At 49.8% G+C, this 21,193-nt stretch overlaps 1 protein-coding gene across 3 annotated transcripts in view; it reads right to left on the bottom strand.

Annotated features, from left to right (window-relative positions):
- Window positions 1–10,379, bottom strand: part of FOXK1 (forkhead box K1) — a 51,218-nt gene extending 40,839 nt beyond the window's left edge. Inside the window, exon 1 of one of the 3 annotated variants that reach the window (XM_088147998.1) lies at window positions 10,099–10,379. In XM_088147998.1, the coding sequence (XP_088004124.1) occupies window positions 10,099–10,364 (266 nt within the window). In that variant the 5' untranslated portion in view covers window positions 10,365–10,379. Of the gene's footprint in view, window positions 1–8,583; window positions 9,063–10,098 lie in introns of those variants that run through there. The other 2 variants (XM_088147996.1, XM_088147997.1) reach the window with 2 other exon arrangements.
- Between the last annotated feature and the right edge of the window lie 10,814 nt (window positions 10,380–21,193).

Here is a 21,193-nt window from a genome sequence, read left to right as displayed (position 1 = left end):
GGCGCATGAGAGGTGTCTACAGAGGACTAGATTTAGAGCCTTTCTTTACAACTGTGCATTACCGGCAGAAGTCAATGGCTGTGAACAAGCAGTCCAAGAGGAACGTTTGCGTGCTATCATTTGTGGTGGACAAGGGGTTGCAAATAATGAAATGTGCAGTGATGCAAACTCCACCTTTTTGTTCTTACATCGTGGCGGGCAGATATGTAAGGGGTGATGCTGGCAGTATGGCACCACAACGTATGTTTCACTGCTTTGGTTCAGGAGGAGTGAAAGGCGTCGTTCTACCAGGTGGTTAATGTATTCTTATTCTGGTTCCAGGACATTCGTTTTGAAGCCAAAGGCAGAGAATATCAGGGATCTTTCCCAGAAAAAGGGAGATGCTACCACAGCAAAAACGGTGTTGTTTAGTACAGCAACCTTAATAGCTGCTACATTGTGCTGAGGCACAGACCTCCAACTATGGTTTGTTGAAGAAAGCATGATGCATTACATCTAAAGCACACAAGCCACATTCCTATGTAGTGTGATTTGTAAACCTAACCACTGTTGTTTGTAAGCCCTGTGTTGTAGCGTAGCAGACATTGTGTGAGCCCACACACAATTTAGCATACCATACTGGGATTTTAAGCAGTGGTGCAAGAAAATGGTGCCTCTTTTGAGTAGACACGCTTAACATTACGTTGGTAAGAGAACTGTGATGTACAAAGCTTAAAAATCAAACAAAAGGGTTAAAACGTTGTGTAAAAATGGTTTCTTTCATTTTGGTTTAGCCTGTTGTGTGAACCTAGCCATGGTGTTTTGGAAGCCTTGGTATAAGGCTTGGCATGTTGTGCAAGACCTGTAAGTCATGGTTTATTCAAGTAACTCTGGTTAAAAACCAAGGCTGACTGTGATGTGCGATTTAAGTTAAGGCTACCTTACATTTAGCCAACAATTTAGTCATCTATGGAGAATTAAAGGACACAACAAGTAACTAATCAGGGAAACATGACCTAAGTTGATTCTTCTTGCCCACTGCACACCAAATAACTAAAAAAAATATGCATGATAAGCCACGCCAGCTTTAAATGTCGAGTGTGTAAGGTGCACAAGTAACTTTTCTTAATTCACTTGCCAGGCTATACTAATAGCATGAAACTGAGAATTTGCATTGTGCAAATCCACTTCTTCCAACAGGACTTCCCCAAAGGAGCTGGAAGCTGCGTTCTTCTCCAGGGAAAGCAACAGAAACAAACTTCAAAACTTTCGCGACCCACAAGATATGCTCCTGGCTGCAGATGCCACATTTCCATTTGGAACTGGAGACAGGAAACTGGCCTCTTCACATCTGCTGAGGCCAAGGCGGGGCGGTTTCCATTAAGAATCTCAGGACTCCCTGGCACCGGTTCCACAAACACACAACACGGAGGCTGCTCATTCAGAGCCAGAGAACACACACCAGGCGGTTTAATGGACCTTTGGAGGGATCCGTCCCAAAATAAATAGAGCTAGCTGGAGGCCACAGCCCAACCCCTCCCCCACAATTTAACTACCACCCATAGCCTTCCTTTCTCACCCCACTTCCACCTTCTGAAGTACATTCTAAAGTTAAGCCTCTTTCAACCCTTTTCGTTTTTATTGACCTATTTATTTGATTGATTGATATGGCCATCCATCTCAAATCCAAGACTCTGACATGGATTTCTAGCAACCGTGCACAGAAGAATGTAATAAGAAGCCTTGCTGGTGGACCAAAGAGCCATCCAATTCAGAAAGTTGTCTCCTGACAGAATCCCCAACAGGGTGCTACCAGGAAGCTTTCATACAAGGCAGAAAGAGGTTTCTCCTAGCTGGCCAACCTTATTCTCAGGTATACGGCACCCAAAATGGAGAAGTTTGGGTTTGTCAGATTTTGGATCTTAACTTATCGGAGCACGCTGCTCTTACCTACTATTTTTGTTAAGTGTTTCAGTTTCATTTACGGCAATTTGCCCAGCCAAGTGAATGGGGGTAGCTCAGGGACAGAGCAAAATGAAAAGCCACAATGCCTCACAGATGATTTATCTGCTTCCTTTGAGCATCTCTACCTTCAGATTCACACGGCCTTCTCTCCAAACCAAACATCAAAGAAGCCTATAGAATACTGGGCGAAATTGCATCCTCAAGTTCTGTAAAATTCGTACGATTGGTTGGAGAGGAACCTGCCATAGGTCTTTCAAGACACCAGATACAGGCACCATGACACCACCGCTCGCATCTTCCTTCTGACATAATCTTGGTTTGTTGCAAACATCTGAGGCACCCAACCGACAAAGCTTGCTTTCAGATTTTGTTGTTGATGTTGTTGTTAAAACTAGCAACAAGAAATCTGTGTGTGCATCCTCACGTTGACGTCATCTTGGTTCGCTGCAAACGTCTGTGGCATCTGTCTGAGAAAGCTTGCTCTTAGAGATTTTTTTGTTAAATCTTGCCGCAAGAGGACCAGTATAAGCTGTGGGGTGAAAACGATGGCAGCTGGCGTTGTGTGAAATGAACAGCCTACAGAGGAATCCCACACTCGCTGCGCCAAAGGAAGCAAGTCTTATTTCCACGTCGAGCCATCTCCAGGGTTGAGAATTTCAGATTAATTAAGAGCATGCGACGCCATCGGCTTTTCGAGTCCCATCTTTCTGTTGACTTGGTTCTTCCTGTTCTCGAGGAAACCACTTCCCTCGCGCTAATCTTGCTTTCACTACAGGGCCTCCCTTTTAGTGATCTCACAGTTGTTGTTCTTTCTTCACCGCTCTCCTTTGCGAAGGGTGCAGGACCAGACAACAACGCAGCTGTGAAACTTGAATCCTACCAACTTGCGCTGAGATTTATATCGCCGTGAAATCTAAACTCACAAGGCGCAGAAGATGCCTGCCGGAGGCAACCACCACTTTTCCAACCCACCACGAGGATGGCATGTAGAAGAACCCCAGAGAACAACCCAGTCAGAAAAGGGGAAAAATCTATTTGAAGTGCATTTCCTAAAAACACAGAAAATCCGGGCTAATAATTAAGCTCACACACGATGATTAAATGTGTCCTTAGAGCTTAATTCTGCAGCTGATCTAGCCTTTGATATCTCCTCTTCGCAGGCGTGTTTATAATTGGCCACATCTCCTCAATAACAATACAGGGAGTTTAGTTCTTAAATATTTTAAAATATTAATTCTTCCAAAAGGGTCAGACTGATTTTAAAAAAAGAAAAATTGCGTGCACACATTGAAGACAGGGCGGACTAAGTGTTCATGGGATTAGATCTGTATTCCTCCGGGAGCTAAAGATAGCATATTCTTTCCTCCAGTTTTCCCAACAACTCTGTGAGGTAGGCCAGGCTAATTGGCCTAAAATCACGCAAAAGCTTCCATGAATTTCCCTGATCTAGGTCCAACAGCATAATCATTACACCAGTTTATTGGTCCCAAGCAAAGTTTGGTCACTAGTTCGTCTTGCACAAGCACTCCTATTTAGCTTTTCTCGCAAGCTCCCCTAAGCCACGGCTACCTCCAAACTAAGCTCGTGGCTGGTTGCTTGTTTAGCAAGCTAAAATCCATGATAAGCCCTGATTTCTCCTTAGGCCCAAGTAAAACCTATTTTGCACTTGGAAAGGAAGCCTTGTTTTCAACTCTTCGATCCAACTGCGATGGCTCAAACACAGAAACCCTTGCTGGAAATAGTCTATTTATAAAGCCTCCCTCGATATTCTGTCTCCGACAGTGGAAACGCTAACACAAAACGCTCAAGTATTTCAGCCACACGCCTTTTTGTCCTGCCAAAGCACCGTGCAAGCGTTCTGCTGAGTGGCATTTAAAACACAGCCATATGCAGGAAAAGTGTATGGCGGACCTATAACGTGCAGGCGGAATTTCTTTTCCTGCAGGCTTTTTTCTTCCCCCTTGGGGAGTTTGTTAGAGAAAACAGACATGTAGGGTTTGCAAGCAAAAACAAGTAATTATATCCATGTGCCATGTGTTCAGCAAGATTCAAACAAGCTTCAAGTTTATGCTTCAAAGGAAAAGGCTTCACATTTGAGGCCTGAATGTCATGTCAGCCTGCACTGAACACAAGAAAAACTGGAACTGTTTACTTGCAAGAAAATAAACGGCAAATTCCATTCAAGGGGAGGGAGGGAGGGAGGGAGGGAGGGAGGGAGGGAAGGAAGGAAGGAAGGAAGGAAGGAAGGAAGGAAGGAAGGAAGGAAGGAAGGAAGGAAGAAAGAAAGAAAGAAAGAAAGAAAGAAAGAAAGAAAGAAAGAAAGAAAGAAAGAAAGAAAGAAAGAAAGAAAGAAAGAGGGGTAGGAAACATTGCATCATCTGCTTTACAACTCGAGAGGGAGGGCTCTGGAGTTTATTTACCCTAATCATAAACAGCAGCTGAGAAGGCATTTTAGTCTGCAGAATTATTAGCAGCCCAGAAATCATGAAATAAAATAGAAGCTTTCCTTTTAAGGACTTGGAAGGGGAATGTGGACTTTTTGTGTAAAAATGAAAAAAATGAATTTGTGATTTATGGCTTTGATGGTTAGACAGGAGAGTTTATGGAGAGGAATTATTACAGTATGACGTCACTTTGGAGAGGTTAAAATATAATTGTATCACTGCTGGGAAGAGTATCGGAAGCCACGTCTTTTTATCTTCTTTGTTTTCTTTCTTTTCTGTTTTCCTTTTCTCGCCCTTTTTGCTTTCTCTTTTTCTTCCTTACATTAGTTTGAATTAGTGTTTATCTTCATTTTTAAAAGTTTCAATAAAAATCATATTAGGGAAAAAAAGGGACTTGGAAGGGGAACGATGTCCCCCCCTTTAAAAACAAATCAAACTTCTCCCCCCCCCACGCAAAGCCAGGTTACCTTTTCCAGCTCCTTAATTTGGCACCCTTTACAACTTTAGCAAAGAGAGGAAGAAGCACGTGCGCGTCACCCGACGGCCGCGGCTCTCACAAAGGAGAGAAGGAAAGACAGCCATGTTTTACAAGGAGAAATTAATTGCACCAAGAAAGTCTCAGATTTTCGCCTTCGGAACAGAAACATTTCCAAACCCAGATGCCTTGGACAGAGCCAGGAGCCGGGGCTATATCACTAAATAACAAAACACAAGAAAACCGCCTGCAGTTATGTAACTCCATAAAAAAAAAAAAGCAACGGTTAATTTGGAAGCTGGTGAGCAAAAGCCGTCCAACTTGTGGGTTCCAAGTCTGAAAGATGCCATCTTCTGTCCGGTTTTGGCACATTTAACTCACCACCAAAGGGGAGGGTCCACCTGCTGCAGCAGCAAATCCTCCAGGTGATATAAAAATGATTCTTGGACACGTTATTTGAACACACGCAGAGCCAAATCTCTTCTTTCGTCACTACTCTGCAAAAATTGCAACGATCAGCTGGAACGTTATCTTGGGGAGGGGGGAGTTAGCAAACTCTTGGGGCTTACTGCTTCCTTTCACTGTTTCCAAAGCATGTGTGTGTGAGACAGGCGGGCGGACGGACAGACAGACAGACACACACACACACACACACCCTCCCTCTTTCCAGGTTTTCGAAAACTCACTCAGCCACTGTGACATGCAACGTGGAGGTTAGATACCATCAGGAACTCTTAATGATGCCCACAAGGAAGTCAACAGGCTGGGCTCATGCATTTCGCCAAGCCCTGGTTTGCTTAATCGCTGGTGCATTGACAGGATAGGTGTACCCCTTGATGCTGAGCCATATACTATGGTTTGTCAATGACCATCCAAGCAAGACTCCTTTTTCTGCAGCCACCCAGGTGAATGAACAGGTCTGTCTCTTAATACATTAAGCAGCAGCACAGGATCCATCACGTGGCTTATCCACCCCAAGGAGTTTTCAATTTCACTTTATCTACCCAAAACACGTTTGTGGGATTCAGCTGTTGCTTCTTATCCAGCTGGGAAATTCTTTTTCCCACCCCCACAAACCCAAAGAATCTGCATGCATGGACTATTTCATACCCAAACTGCAGAGAACTCTCTGCTAGAAATTTTACATTTAATTGCCACATGGCTGGCTGGGGAATTCTGGGAGTTGAAGTGCCGAGGTTGAGAAATATTGCTCTACACTATTGTTGAAGAGCAGAGCAAAATGTTTTAAATCAATGTCCTGCCCCAAAGAGCCTGTTCTTTCATTATCTGAAGGATTCCGTTTCCAGGCCCAAATTTTCCAGCACAGCAACTCCAGTTTTACACATTACCTTCGCGGCTTTCTGTTCCTTTTAGAGGGAACACCAACATTCATGGTAAAGGCCTGGGTCCTCTCCCCCCACCCTTACCATGTCAATGTGTCCAGGGCATTCTGTTTCTTCCCTCTTAAAATTGAAAATATCTTTTCCCATCTCCTTGGAATTCTTTCTTTACTAGTTGGGGAATCTTACAATATTCACTTTAAATACTTCCCCCCTCTTTAAAACACCCTCCCCACCTTTCATTTATTAGTTCCCCTATTACATTGTCATAATTAGCTCTAAGGACCATCCACTTGAAATTCCCAGTGCTCTGCTCTGAAATACCCCAATGCTATACTCCTTGGATCCTGATTTAGCAGACTACAACCCCCCCCAGCCAAAAGTTATCTTCTGCCTAGAAAAAAAGCAAGCTTCATACTTTCCCAACAAATTCCCCCCCCCCCAAAAGTTACAAATATGACCTAACCCCAGAGCACAAGGCAAAAAGACCCAAGATTATTCTAAATATTCAGCACGATCCGAACATCCACACGTTATTCTCAACACGCGCCGGATTTTTGTTGCGTTTTCCCGTCCTTTTTCCAATCTCCCTGGCGTAGCACTGAAAGTGCTGGACGAGGAGCAGAAAGATCTCCCTCTCTCAGCCCTAGAAGTCGACAAACGCTCTGGAAAACACAGGCAAACCACTTCCGAAAACCTTGCCAAGAACACTGCACGGAGCTGGCCGGGAGGGCCATAACAACCAAACAGCAAAACGCAACACGCTTTGTATTTACCATGCCTTTTCACAACCAGGATTGGCAAAACAACAGAGGGGGGAAGTGGATGCAAGGCAGGCTAGTTACATGTTCTATCTGAGTCTGATTAGACTACAGCAGGCCCCTGGAAGGTGTGTGGACTTCAACTCCCAGGATTCCCCAGCCAGCATGGCTGGCTGGGGAACTCTGGGAGTTGAAGTCCACACACCTTCCAGGGGCTCCGCTTGAGAAACACGGGACTACAGGATACAGCACCCACAATTCGTGCATTATTATTGTTACGACGAGCTATTCAGTGCCAGTGGGCAGCAACCAACATTAGCAGAACACAAGAAGATTAAATGCAGCCACCAGGAGGTTGCCCCCCCCCCACTCTGGAAACACCACGGTGCATTCACACCTCTCACAAAGCCGAATTGTGAATCTGTTTGCTTCTGGCTGGGCTTGCTGTTTATTAAGCAGCTTAGGCCGCTGGCAACCGCTTCTCCCGGCCACCGGCCTCCTGGCCACTTGCACGCGGAGATGGGTGGCCCAGCTCAACCGCGGACCCGGGCTACGGGGGCGGGTTTGGGCCCCTCCACCACCTCCTCCTGCTTGTTCCTAAATGGATCGGAGACGGGTGGGCGCAGGGGGAAAACGGGGCTCGGCCGGCTGGCGTTGCCAGCGTCTCGTTTATCCTGCTAATTAAACCGCTCCTGGCAGGAGAAACGACCCAATTGAGGGCCTGGATCGTTTGGGCCAAGTTTCTCCATCGATTCAAAGCAGCCCCCCCAAATTCCCACCTCAATTTCCCCTTTTTCCAAGGCCAGGAGACCCACCGCCTCTCCTCCTCCCAGACCCAAGGCCCATAAGCCCCCACCGCCTTTCCTCCCCCACCCCGTCCAAGCACCCCAAAGCCTGTTTAAAAGAGATCTTGGTTTTCTGGGTTTGCCTGCCAGCTGAGCCAGGCCGAAATGCCAACGGGTCCCCCCCCCCCCCGGACGGAGCGTGTGGGTGAACCTATCCACGAGGCCATCGCACGGTTCAAGCTTTGGGCAGCCCGCGTTGGGGGTGCGCGCAGCTCCCGGGTGTCGTCCACCAGTTTCTCAACCCCGGCAGCTTTAAGGCCTGTGGACTTCACCTCCCAGAATTCCCCAGCCAGCGAAGCTTAGGAAGTCGCCAAGGTTGGGAAACCCTGGCTTAGCGCATGGTGTGAACCCGGCGCCCAGGCCATGGGTGCCCGGTCCTCTGGAGAAGGAAAAGTGTCAGAGGAACGCCGGAGCACGCCCCGCCTGCAAGGTAGGCCTGCCTCCCCTCGACACGCCCCAGCTCAAGCCGGGTTCCCCCCTCCCGAAGGCGACTCGCTTCCCAGACGCGCAAAGCCCCTTCCCCTCCTCTGCAGCTCGCCCCGGAACTGCCGGCGCTGCCAGGCCCCCTGCCCCGCCGCGCGCTTCCCCGGGACAGCCGGGCGCCCCTTCCCACGGCCGCGTCCACAGGCCCTTCCGCTCCAAGCCTCGACACGTGTCCGCCCCCTCCCCGCCGGAGCGGCGCCCGCCCTCCCCTCCCCTCCCCTCGGCACCCCCGGGACGCCCGCCCCGCCAGCGTCCCCAACCGGCCCGCGGCGGGCGCCGGCCCGGACTCACTGCGGGGGCAGCTGCAGCGCCGGCGCGCCCCGCCGCTGGAAGGCGCCGTCCACGAAGACGCCGTTCTTGCCCAGGCAGCGCAGGAAGAAGTGGGGCGCGCGGAAGGCCAGCTCCAGGTGGCGGCGCGAGATGAAGCTGGAGTGGCCCATGTGCACGTCCACCGCGCCCTGCGAGGAGTTGCGGCCTATGGTGACGGCCGCCTGGCGCATCAGGAACTCGAAGTCGCGGCCCTGCAGGCGCGCCAGCGGCGCCGGGGGGGCGGCGGCGGCGGCGGCGGCGGGCAGCAGCAGCGGCGGCGGGGGCGCGGGGCTGCCGGGCGCCGAGCGCAGCGCCAGCGAGGCCCCGGCGGCGGCGGCGGCGGCGGCGCCGCGGCCGTCCTCCCCGACTTCAGCCATGTTCCCCGCCAGCCAGCGTGCGAGCGAGCGCAGCCAGCCAGCCAGCCGACTCCCCCGCCGGCCTCCGGGGCGGGGCCGCGGCCGTGGGGGGAGCCGCCCCGCTGCGGAGCCGCCGCCGCCGCCGCCGCCGCGCCCGGCCCGGCCCGGCTCGGCTCGGCTTCGCGCGCGCCCCGGCCCGGCCCGGGGGGGTGGGCGGTGGGCCGGCGGGGGCGCGCGCCCGCCCGCTCGGGGCGCCCCCGCGGCCGCAGAGGGGCGTCCTCGCCCGGGGCGGCCATAGGCTGCCTGCGGGGGTGTGCCCGGGGAGGCGCGCGGCCCAGCTGGCGCCCCGGGCGGCGGCGGCCGCGTGGCCGGGCAAAACAAACCCGGCCGCCCGCGAGCGCCGCCGCCCGGCCGCGCCCGGCGCCCCTCGCGGACGGGCGGCGAGTTCGAGTCCCGCGGTGCCGGGGGCGCCCCTCGCCCGGGACGGCGCGCTGGGCTCCGCGGGAGGGGCGGCCGCGGCGGGGTCCGGGGAGGATGGGCGCTGCGGCCCCAGGCGCCTTCGCGAGGCTGGGGGTGACCCTGCCCCCGATGGGGCGCCCGGCGGGGGAGGGGACGCAGGTCGGAGGGTCGAGGAGCCGGGGCGGCGACCGGGGTCGTTGGCGCGGGGCAGGAATGGGCGGAGGCGCCCGCGTCAGCCTGGGGAGGGCCCGTCGCGCAGCCGGCTCGGGAAGGAGGAAACGCCGTTATGCAATGCCGTGGCCGGGGAGGGGGGCGGGCGCTCGGAGTCACTCCGGGCTGCGTGCCCACGACCCTTTCCCCTGCTGGCCGGGTGCGCGTGTCCTTGCAAAAGTCCGCGGATGCACCGCAGGCCGACTCGGGCCAACCCGGTCTTAAGGCCCGGGGCAAGAGAGCGAGGGCAGGTTGGGTGAACGCAGCCCTTAGGGAGCGGGCCCTTCGGAGCCCCTCTGGGTTGCATTCACACGACGCCTTCCCTCGTTGACGGAGTGCACGTGTTCGGGCTTGCAAAAGTCCCGAACGCGCAGGCGGACTTGGCCCAACCCGGTCATTAAGGCCCAGAGCGAGAAAGCGAGGGCAGGTTGTGTGAACGCAGCCCTTGGCGCGCTGACGCAGTTCCGCGCACCTTTCCCTTGCGAAACGGCCCGTCCTTCGTCTCTCCCGGCCGTGCCTTGCAAGGCACGCCCGGGCTGGGCGCGTTGCAGCCACCCCGACGGCGTGGCGGGCGCCAGGCAGGAAACCGGCCGGGCAGCAGCGCGCAGGGAAGCGCGCGCGCGCTGCGCGGCTTGCAAAACGGAAGGGGAGCAGCGCGGAGGGGGGCGCAAGGGTCAGCCGGCCGCGGGCAATGGGGGTGGGCGAGGGAGTCCTGCGTGCACAGTGGGCGTGAGACATGCTAGTGCAAGCCACGTGGCGTCGGAAAGGCCTCTCGGTTGGCTCTGGTGGCGTCCCCCTTCCCACTCCCCCTTTGATTTAGAGCCGTGTTTTTCTAACTTGGCCGCTTTGAAGATGGGTGGACTTCAACTCCCAGAGTTCCCCAGCCAGCCTTGCTGGCTGGGGAACTCTGGGAGTTGAAGTCCACCCATCTTCAAAGCGGCCAAGTTAGAAAAACACTGATTTTAGATAGACACAGATGATAGATAGATAGATAGATAGATAGATAGATAGATAGATAGATAGATAGATAGATAGATAGATAGATAGATAGATAGATAGATATTCATTCTCTCTCTAGATATATAGATACAGATATTCAAATTTATTTATGCCGCCCATCTCACTATAGAAGTGATTCTAGGCAGTGTTATTTAGAGGAAAAAAGGATAAAAGTTATTTCTGCCCGCCCCCCCCCCCAGCACGTTCCCATTAAAATTGCTAGATGTGACTTCTCTCCTGGGGTGGGAAGAGGAGGTCCTCCCTCTTTCCAGACTGGTTTCAAGCTGCAAAAGAGTGCAAATGAAAGTTCGGCGGGCAACTTAAGGAAAGAACGAGTTGGGAACCGACACCGTTAGGATTGGGGTGGGTGGGTGGCACGGCTAGGAGCCCATCTCCGCCTTTTTTTCTGCAGGACCCCTGTCTTGGGGGCTCCGTCCTCTGAAGAGGGGGAAATGCGGAGACCAAATGCAGTTCATTTATTTTCCTCGCTTCTCCCCCCTCAAATTAGGGTGGGTGGGTGGGTGACGGGGTCTTCACGGCTGGGCTTTGCAGTCGTATTTTTTCCACCCGTGAGAATAACCCTGATCTGTAGGTCGTGGCTCTTGCAGTCAGATGCCTCCTGACTGAATACCAGCTTGTTCCTTCCTGGCTTTTAAATACCTTAAAAGGCAACCCCTCCATTAAAAACAAGCATTTTTTTTAAAAATGCTTGTTTTTAATGGAACAATTTAAAATGTTTAACTAAAGTTACAACTGTAGTTTTCATTTAATTGCTTCCATAACAGGACCGGGTGGCTCGTAGGTTGTGATAACACCAGGACGGTGATCCTTGTCACAGGCCACCGTGAATTCGATCCTTTAAGTCAGTTTGCCTAGATGTTAGCACTTTTTAAGTTCTTTAATAGTTCAAGCTTCTACAAGCCGAACCCATAAAAGCGATCTGCTCTGGGCCTTACTGATGTAAATCGGCCAAGCGGTTAAATAATTCAATAATGTAAAAATAATAATTTAAAAAGCGTGAAGATGGAGGAAACGCTGCTACGATGGCAATAGCCTATGGGGGGTGGGGGTGTCAAAAGCACCCTAAATAGAATAACCTAGCTAGACAAGGTCCATCCTTGGCCATCAGTAGGCTTCTCATGGTGGTCAGCCAAATACCTCTGAGATGGTTTATTTTTTTCTATTTGTTTATTTGTTTATTTATATATATCAAATGTGTCACACACACACACACACACACACCCGTCTTGTTAAAAAGACACTCTGGGCGGTTTGCAGAGAAGACAGAACCAATTAAAAGGCAATAGAAAAACCAGTATAAATAATAAAAACAAATTCCAAGAATTGACGGAACGATGCTTGCAAGCAGGTGGCAGAGATTCCCCTTTGCCTCCTCTCGTTCCTTGCATCACGAAAAGCCATCTCTAGCGGGAGCCTGCCCTGCAGGGCCGGCTTGGCACCCCAGAATGTAGTTGGTTGACTAGTCCGGCTTTCTCATGCTGCGCCAAGCCAGCCCTTGGGGTTTATTTACGATTTTTTTTTTCATCTGCAAGCTTTATTTATGACTGCGCAGGGCGAGCCTCCAGCTGTGTATCCAACTCCAACTGCCAGGCCTACTTGGCAGAAATTCCGATGACCGTTAGATGGCGTCGGAGAGACACGAGAACCTCCAAGTCTCCTGCCATCTGGCAGCGATTTGGCGTTTTGCAGCCAAGAGCTGCCCCCGCCCCCCTGTCCCCAAGCGTGCTTAGGGGGCCGGGTCTAACAGGCCAAGATCTCAGCAGGGGCCTCTGCTCCCTTGGATCAGCTGCTGGAACAAAGGTTGTGATAAAAACAGAAAGTGCTCCGTGGACCAGGCAAAAGCAGAAGAACAGGTTTGGGTCTGGCTCAGTTGAAGCAAAGGTGTGCATTGCTTGCTCTTCGGTCACTGCCTGGGTGGGCAGGTCCCGGGCCCTCCGTGCTCCGAGATGGACTCGGGCCCACCCAACGTTTTCCAGGACGCCCTGGAGCGGCCCGTGGAAAAAAGGTGGCATTTCAGAGTCACTGCCCACGTCTATTGCTGTCCCGTGACTGCCACCCACCAGCCTAAACCTAGAAGGTCCCACACACGGATCCTCTTGCAGAGGCACCTCTTCTGAATCTCTCTCCAGCAACCTCAGAGTCACCCTCTGGGGGAGATGGGCAGCATACAAATTTAATAAGTAAAATAAACCTGTTCTCGGTTGGAACGTGGGGGGCAAAAAACCAGTTTTCTGTTCTCCCGGGATGTGCATGTTTCAAGGAAATCCGTCCCCTCTTCTGCAAGATAAATGGCTGAAATCGGTGAGTCGTTCGCCCTGTTTAATCTTTGGGCAGAGGGGAGCCATTGCGCGAGTTTTCTTTTCCAAACACTTTGCTGGGCAAGAAGCCTGTGTTGGGTGGCAAGATGTATTTACCCTGCTAGTTAAAGGTCATCTAACCTGACACCGAATGCTCTCCTAATGACTCCAGCTTGACTCTGTTAAAAAAGGGGGGGGGGGCTGAGAAGGTTAAAAGTCGTGCAAATAAAAATGCTAGTTGGGGGTAAAAGGACAGGATTGCCTTGTCTCCTCCTGATTAATCACGGTGGGACATCCTCAGAGGGCTGCTGCAAAAAATGGTAAAGCAAGAAGGACCCCCCTTTTGCTGCTTTTGGCAACTTTAAGGAGTGTTCTGAAATTGCTCGATCGCCTTTCCAAAACTTGCCAGGCTATTAAAGACCGGAGCCCGTTTTTCACCCATGATGGAGACGTTTTAATTACTGTGAATGTCCGTTCTACCCCACGCCGCGTTTTTTCCAAGATTTTACGAAGTTCCTCTAATTTGCCAAACCGTCGGATACTTTTAAAACGTTTCGGTGCCTTCCAGAGTGAAATACCCGCAAATGGACGGGGGGTTTACAAACTTCAAATTCTTTTTGTTTTTAAAAAAATCCAAACTTTTTGTAAAAATGTACACGTGATGGTGAGTGTATTTGTATGTGAAAGAAAAATAGAAAAGCAACCTCTTGGGGGAGAAATCCTGGTATCTGTTTGTGGGAACAAACAAGGTCTGGAATCTGAAAATCACACTTCCTTGAGTTTGGCGGCTTGGGTTTTTGTCATTTTACACCCGTCAAGAATATATTATCGCCTTTTTAAAAAGTGTTCAGAATTTGGGAAGCGGCATAATCTGTTTTTTGCTGCCAACTTTTGTTTTTCTTTCACAGCTTCTTTTTTGCCTGCTTAATGCAAACACACCGGGGTAGGAAATCTTTATAATAAAATACTTTGTAACAATATTATACATGGTTATAAATGAAGATTATAAAGGTTGTGGAAGCTTTTTATAATATGAGTCAAACAGGAAGGGGGGAAAGATTTAAAAAGAAACAGCCCCTCTCCCGCTCTGCTTTAACTGGGTGAAATAAACTTCATTCAAGTGTGTTAAAGGGAAGGTAATCTGCGTGAACAAATCTTGTGATTTCCTCTAGCCAAAAAAAAAAAGTCTGCATATTTTTTCATAACAGCTGCGAAACAGTTATTAGCACTATAATGACAAGGCACCATATTACCAGCACCGTGCCAGCTGCAGAAGTCATCTGTTGCCAACAGATTTATTTACCTAAATTACTTAAAAAAATAGACTCTGTTCAGATGACAAGAAGTATGTTGTTGAGTTTAAAACGGAATTGACTCATCCCTCTTTCGACTGGAGCCTCAGAATTCCCACGGCATCCCGTTCGCATGTTTAAAATGCAGCCCCGAAAGGAGGCTGTTTCTTGCCGAGTCCAGAAGTGAGGCTCAAGGTCAGTGGAAAGGACTGAAGCTGAGTTTGGGAGCATCGTGACCTTCCTTCAAGAATGGAGACATTCAGGGAAACGCTCAGTGTTTCTCAACTTCAGCAACTTTAAGATGCGTGGACTCCAACTCCCAGTATTCCCCACTGGCTGGGGAATTCTGGGGGTTGACGTCTCTGCATCTTAAAGTTGCTAAGGTTGAGAAACACTGAGCTATCATATCTGGGCTGTGCCATGTGAAATGTCCACGGGATGGCAGCAGAGAGCCAAACATTTTTCTGTAGCTCTTTTCTGCCATCTAGCAGTCACCCATAATTTTTCAGCCCAGATATGGTAGCCCTAGTACCCATACTTCTTGGGATGCGGCCTGCAGAACCCCACCAAATGTGATGGAATGAGGAAACTGACATTCGTGGAAAATGCTGAAGTCCTTCAAATGTAAATGACATTCAACCTGTTTTCATTTTGTCCCGGCCTCCAGATTCTTTCTGGTCCCACAATATTAGGGGTGCTTTTGCTTAACCAAAAGGAAAGAGTAACTTCTCCCCAGGACAGTTGGCCAAGAGGGAGGAAGAGAAGAAATGCACAATGGATGGAAGATAACATTAAGTACTTTATGCATGAGAACCATTGTAGTCTAGTGGAGAAGATGCTGGACTGGGAGTAGGGAGGCCCAGGTTCTAGACTCTCCTCAGCCACAGAAGGTTCCTGGGGGACTTTGGGCCAGTCTCCCCCTCCCAGCTCAAGAGTCAGGATGGTTTGGTGATGAAGGTGGTAGAGTAGGAGAGGAGTCACCCAAGTTCTAGCCCTTCAGCCTGGCCAGAAAATTTCTCCCTGGGTCTGTAGGTCACTCCCTCCCTCCCAGCCCAAGAACCATAGTGGGGTGGTGGTGAAGGTGTTGGACTGGAGCAGGGACACCAAGATTCTAGTCCTGCTTCAGCCATGGAAGCTTCCTGGGGACCAGACCCTTCCTCTCAGCCCAAGAACCGGTCTGATCTAATACTGAAAGGGTTGAACTAGGAGCAGCAACACCATCCCTCAGGCATGGAAGCCAGCTCTGGATCAATCCCTCAGCCCTGATCAGCATCACATTCTGAGACAAGCCAGCTGAACAACAAAACTCGTCGCCTCGGGCGTTGATAGCTTTGCTATGGGAACTGCAGCAAGTGCAGTGCAAAGTAAGCGGATCTTATAATGGTCTGTGCTTCCCCTATGAGTCCATTCTCCATAAGCCTGTCTTGGATGAGACCACCTGTCTGATAGAGGATGTGCGCTGACAACAGGACACAGGGTCTCCCAGCGTTATCCGAATCCTGCGCCAGACGGGGTTGAGTCTTAAGGCTTCATGTAGCCCCCAAAAGTCACATTTTGCGGTGTAGAGAAGTATGAAGATGGCCTTAAAGAAGGAATTCAGCAGCTTCAGGTAAATCCCAGCTGAGCCTTGGAAGAGAGGGGGAGTGAGAAAGAAACTCAAGATTGCTCCACTTCGATCCTCTTTGGCATAAGATGGGGGAGAGAAAATCTCTGTCAGGCTTTCAAGATTCTGTTCTTGTACTTTGCAATGATGAAGTAGAGTTATAGTAGTCTGACCTGGCCTCCCTCAAAGGGCTGACACACAGTTGCTTGCCCTAGGGAGGCAGGGTGCACAAGGAAATGATGCAGTAAAGTGGGCTTAAGAGAGTTTTTAAAAATAAAACTTTTTCCCAGGGAAAAAAAACCCACTCCTGGTTTCACCCAGGGGCCCAGCCCCAGATCGTTTTCCAAATCTCAGATTGTTCTTGTACATTTCAACGCTTCCGTATAACTCTGGAATCTTTCGGGCCTGCCTCTTAAGAACGGATTGTTTCTTTAAAGGGAGTGTTTGACCGCCGACGTTTGGCCCCCACCTTGTTCTCTTGTAGCATTTGCCGTCCTAACAACTCTGCTACATCAGTGCTTGTGGTTTAGATTGTGAAGGATTTCAGAGGACAAATTCCCCCCCCCCCAAAAAAAGAAGAGGAAAAAAAAGTAACATGGCCGTGAGCAGACGCGAAGATGGAAAGTCACGTATTGATTTGAAATCGGCAGTCAAAACTTTGGCTGCAGGGCCCTTGTTGCGCCTAATTTACTGTAGCAAACAGACCAGCCCTGCTTCCTTCCAGCGCTGTTTTCCACCCAAGCTTTGGATAAATACGACGCTGATGGAGAAAGCCATTACGACGTCCCGCAAACAACTGCCTTGCATTATTTATTCCTTCCCACGTCGTTCTGCGGGGTCTTGCTTTTCAGCAAAGGTTGGAATGTGTTTTATTCCAAATGTGCAGGGCTCGTGCCAGATGCGCAGGACGGGGCGCCGGCTGGGTCATTTCAATCAAATCTGCTCTTGGCATTGATTTTTTCCGGAGCCTCGAAGCTTTTGCAAACAGTTGCTGGGCCCCCTTTTTTACTGTGGCTGTTTTCCTGGGTAGAAAAACAAGGAGGGGCGGGAGGGTTAGAGGGTGGCTGGCATTGCAATTAACTCCTGGGGATTTGGGGAGAGCGATTTGGGGAGGGCAATTTGCTGGAGGCCCGCCATCGCTATTTCATGTTTCATTCCAATTCTGCTTCAAAGGAAGGAATAAATGGATGCATTCATCCTCTACCAATCTTGACAATTTCCAACACTGTCTCGCTGAGCCGTGGGCAGTGGGCGGCTATCCAGACGCCAAACTCCATCTTCTATCAGTTCTGGCTTGCTTCGTGAGCGATTCTGAAAGTTTGGGGCTGACCAGTCTTCAGAGCCTCTGGAAGGCTGAGAGGGACCCTTGAGAAGCAGCCTTGCACATGCGTTCCTGAGATGCAGTTCATCTTTTCACTTCTCACCTTCCGTTGGGTGCTAATTTGACTGCTTGCCTCCAGCTGGGTGCTAATCACTTTTTGCCAAGCCCCCTCCCCCTTGCTCTGCTTTGTACGGTCCTCTTTCAGCCCCAAGGTGTGTTTTTTGGGGAGGGGGAAGGGGAGATGGTCTTAACGTGCAAAAAAAGTTTGAAGAAAATCCATTCTGCTGTTTCAGAGTTATCGGGGCACGAACGTAACATCTGGTTTAGAGGGGAAAGAAAAGGCATTTCCCCGGCCCCCCGGTTCTTTGCTCATCAGATTCAAGAGGGAGGTTATTTTTGGAGACCCTGAAAATCAAGGAATTGAAGTCTGCAAAGTGTTGGAGGGGAGGAAGGATGGAGGAAACGCTATTAAGGTGAGAACAGACCTGAATCCAGGGCCTCAGCATCTGAGAAACATTGGAAGCTGTTCTGAACCACGTTGAAGCAATGGTAGGTTTCGCTCAGGGTTAGCAAATAATTGTTAGAAATTTGAGCAGAAGGGCATCTTTCAGTCCACAAGCCACTGAATTCAATCCCATTATTTCTTTAACTTGCCTCAGGATTCTCCATCCTTTATATTTTCCTTACACTGTCGTCTTTTTATCTATATATCTATATATATATATCTCCATCCATCATCTATCTATCTATCTATCTATCTATCTATCTATCTATCTATCTATCTATCTATCTATCTATCTATCTATCTATCTATCTTCTAATTCAGTGTTTCTCAACCTTGGCAACTTTAAGATATGTGGACTTCAACTCCCAGAATTCCGCAGCCAGCATGGCTGGCTGGGGAATTCTGGGTGTTGAAGTCCACACCTCTTAAAGTCGCCACGGTTGAGAAACACTGATCTCATCAATAACATTCAGAATATGTCCACTGTCATTTCTCATACATATCTTTGGAACGAATCCTGTCTGACCTGGAGGTATCATTTTGGTTACAAAAATCATTTATTCTCTTTGCCAGCATTACGGTGGAAAGTTTGAAATCTTACATTCCTCGAAGTCTGTATGACTCCAAGCAGGTCAAATCTTTTCCTCCCTTGTAAATGAAAGACAAAAAAGCTTATTTCCCTGACAGAGGAAGTGCTTCACTTTCTGAGTCTCGTTCATCACCTGAGTTAAAAGTTCAACCAGAATTTCTTGGAAGGTCTTCAAGTATGTTGCAGAAATACCGTTAGGTCCTGGAGCTGTATTCAATTGCAATTTTTTTTTTTTTACTGCCTCTTAATTTCATTGTCAGTCATGGGTCAATTGAGATGTTCTTTGTGTCGATCTGCACACTTTGTATGTCAAATTTTGTTCGAATGGTCTTCTGACTTTCCTGGATCGGGTGCATGTTTTATCTGCCCGCCTCTTCTTTGGCTGGGCCCGTGAGAGATTCGAATCTGGGCCAGTTGACAAGTCTGCACGGAAGCTGAGAAAGCAACATGGCCGCCCCATTCAGCAGCTGGACCGCCAGCGAACCTTCTGTGACATCACAGCACTTCAACCAATCCGTGATGGAGGCTTTCCTGTCCGGCAGGCAAGCCAGCAAGGGAGGTACTCCAGCCGGTGGTCTTCCAGGTTGAAATAAGCATGTCGGGAAGCCGTGCAGCGCCTCGCACGGCTGTCTTTGCTGCAGGCATAGTTTGCATAACTCAAACAGGCGTGCACGCTCCTGCACTCTTCCTCGTGCCCTTTTGCTGCACTGTGAACAAACAAACAGCCTAATTAATCACTCTGTCTCCGCGCTGGGCGGATGGAGCTGGCCGAGGAGCCTCGCTGAGCTGTTTTGCTTTGGGATTCTCACGCGCCTTTACAGATCGAGAGGATCTGAGAGACACGAATGAAAGGCAGAAGCCAGCTGTGCGCTTTGATGCTCGGATGCGTGGATAGCCCAGCACCTCCATCTCTCGGTTCGGCAGTCCAGAGAACTCCCACGTTCGGAAGACGAGTGTGTTTTCCTTCCTAATTTTCGGGAGATAACAAGCAAACGAGGGGAAGGACATCCAGCTGCAGCAGATGAGGAGGCAAAATTCATGCTGTGTGGTCAAGCACACCGAATCCCACCGTAAAAAACTCCAAGCCCCTTGACAGCCTTCCAGAACCATTTGCATCAGACAGGTCATATTTATCCTGCATAGAAACGTAGTTTCAGGGACGTTGCTCCAAAGAAAGGCCTGGGCACCATCCCGTTGCTGCATTTTGGGGATAGGCAGTATGGCGGGGGGGGTCTACTTGTGGCAGCAGGTCCTACGCCCGTGTCAGATTGCTTAGTTCCTGCCCGTGGAGTGTGATCCTTTGGGGAAGACCGCTCCTGCGCCTGCAATCTACTGCCTGTCCAGGCGGGGGCGCTGTATACCTTTGCTAGACTTCTTAGCTGGCGGTTTCCCGAAAACGCGCTTTCTGCCGGAGCCAAGGCAAATATGGAAGGTTTCGCCCAAACTTTGCTTTGGAATGTAGGAGAGTTGAAACAGGATTCAGAGGAGCATGTCCCTGCTTCTGAGGACCGGAGGGAGGGCGACGGCCCTTCTGAAAAGCAGATTTCACATCATTAACCCTCCTTGCAATTCTCAGCATCTCAAAGGGCTCGTTCTCTCTAGGGCGTTTTGGTGCCTTTTAGCGGAGGGAGAAATTAACAGGTATTCCAGCTTCCTTCCTTCCTTCCTTCCTTCCTCCCTCCCTCCCTCCTCCCTCCCTTCCTGAATCTCTCCTTCCTTCCTTCCTTCCTTCCTTCCTTCCTTCCTTCCTTCCTTCCTTCCTTCCTTCCTTCCTTCCTTCCTCATCAGTCAAATTTATATGGCCACCCATCTCACCAAAAGTGACTCTGGGAAGTGTACAACAATCCCATAAAACAATAAACAATCATTGCCTAAAACTATTATATATTAATAATTAAAAACATTAAAAACTATAAGAGCAGAACTAAAACAGAAAAGGAAAATAATAGGCGAAGGGACATTAATAATAGAGCCACCTCACTAATTCCCCCTCCCCTGGGGTCCCCAGGCCTGTTGACATAACCAGGTCTTGAGGGACCTTCCAAAACTCAGGAGTGAGGAGGCCAATCTCATCGCTGGGGGATAAGGTGCCACAATGCGAACAATATATAAAAAATAAAGGAGATAATAATAAATAAATAATAAATAAAGGAGAATAGATTCTCCTTTAGGAGAGATGGGGTCTACCTCTAAGCCCCTTTTCTGCAGAAATCATCCTCTCTGTTTTGGACCTTGGGCGAAGGTGTGTAGGGGAGCTTTGAGCTACAGTGACAGCAGTGAGGTTAAGTAATTTCAGAATCTGGACCAGTGTTTCTCAACCTTGGCGACTTTATGATATGTGGACTTCAACTCCCAGAATTCCCCAGCCAGCAAACTGGCTGGGGAATTCTGGGAGTTGAAGTCCACATATCGTAAAGTTGCCAAGGTTGAGAGACACTGATCTGGTCAGTATTCTTATTGGGAGGGAAGGGGACACTGTAGACTGGAGGTCAAGGACATCCACAGGTCCAGACTGAGTGCATGTGGCCACCATCTTTTTTACAGATCTTGGAGCTTTGATTGGGTGGTTGTGGCGACCATCTTGACTTTTTTGACCCCCACCTCTGGATGCCTTTTTTTCCAACAAGCGTGGGGACGATTGTGAGGATAAAATGCAGAGCAGAAACCCTGGATGCCTACTTTGGAAAAGTAGGACAAACTGTAAGAAACCCCTTGAAAGAATTCAAGTTGGTATTATCTGTGGTTGCAATCATTTCTTTATTTTTTAATTGACTGCATGTGTTATCGCTGCCCGCTCCAGTAGACGTCAACCCTCAACGGCTTGAAAATCCTAGGAAAAATTCCCCCCAAGGCAACGGCCGGAGGGAGCTTAACCTGGTGGATTTATGGCTGCCGATGCCCTCTGGAAGGCAGAAAAAACTTGCCAGAGAATTTTCAGTC

This window comes from Python bivittatus, unplaced genomic scaffold, assembly GCF_059951505.1.
Source record: "Python bivittatus isolate LINGU-HERP-01145 unplaced genomic scaffold, Pbiv_v1 ctg000560_np1212, whole genome shotgun sequence".
In the NCBI taxonomy this organism is placed as follows: domain Eukaryota; kingdom Metazoa; phylum Chordata; class Lepidosauria; order Squamata; family Pythonidae; genus Python; species Python bivittatus.
The sequence above is the reverse complement of the archived record's forward strand: the minus strand, read 5'-3'. Positions and strand labels throughout refer to the sequence as shown.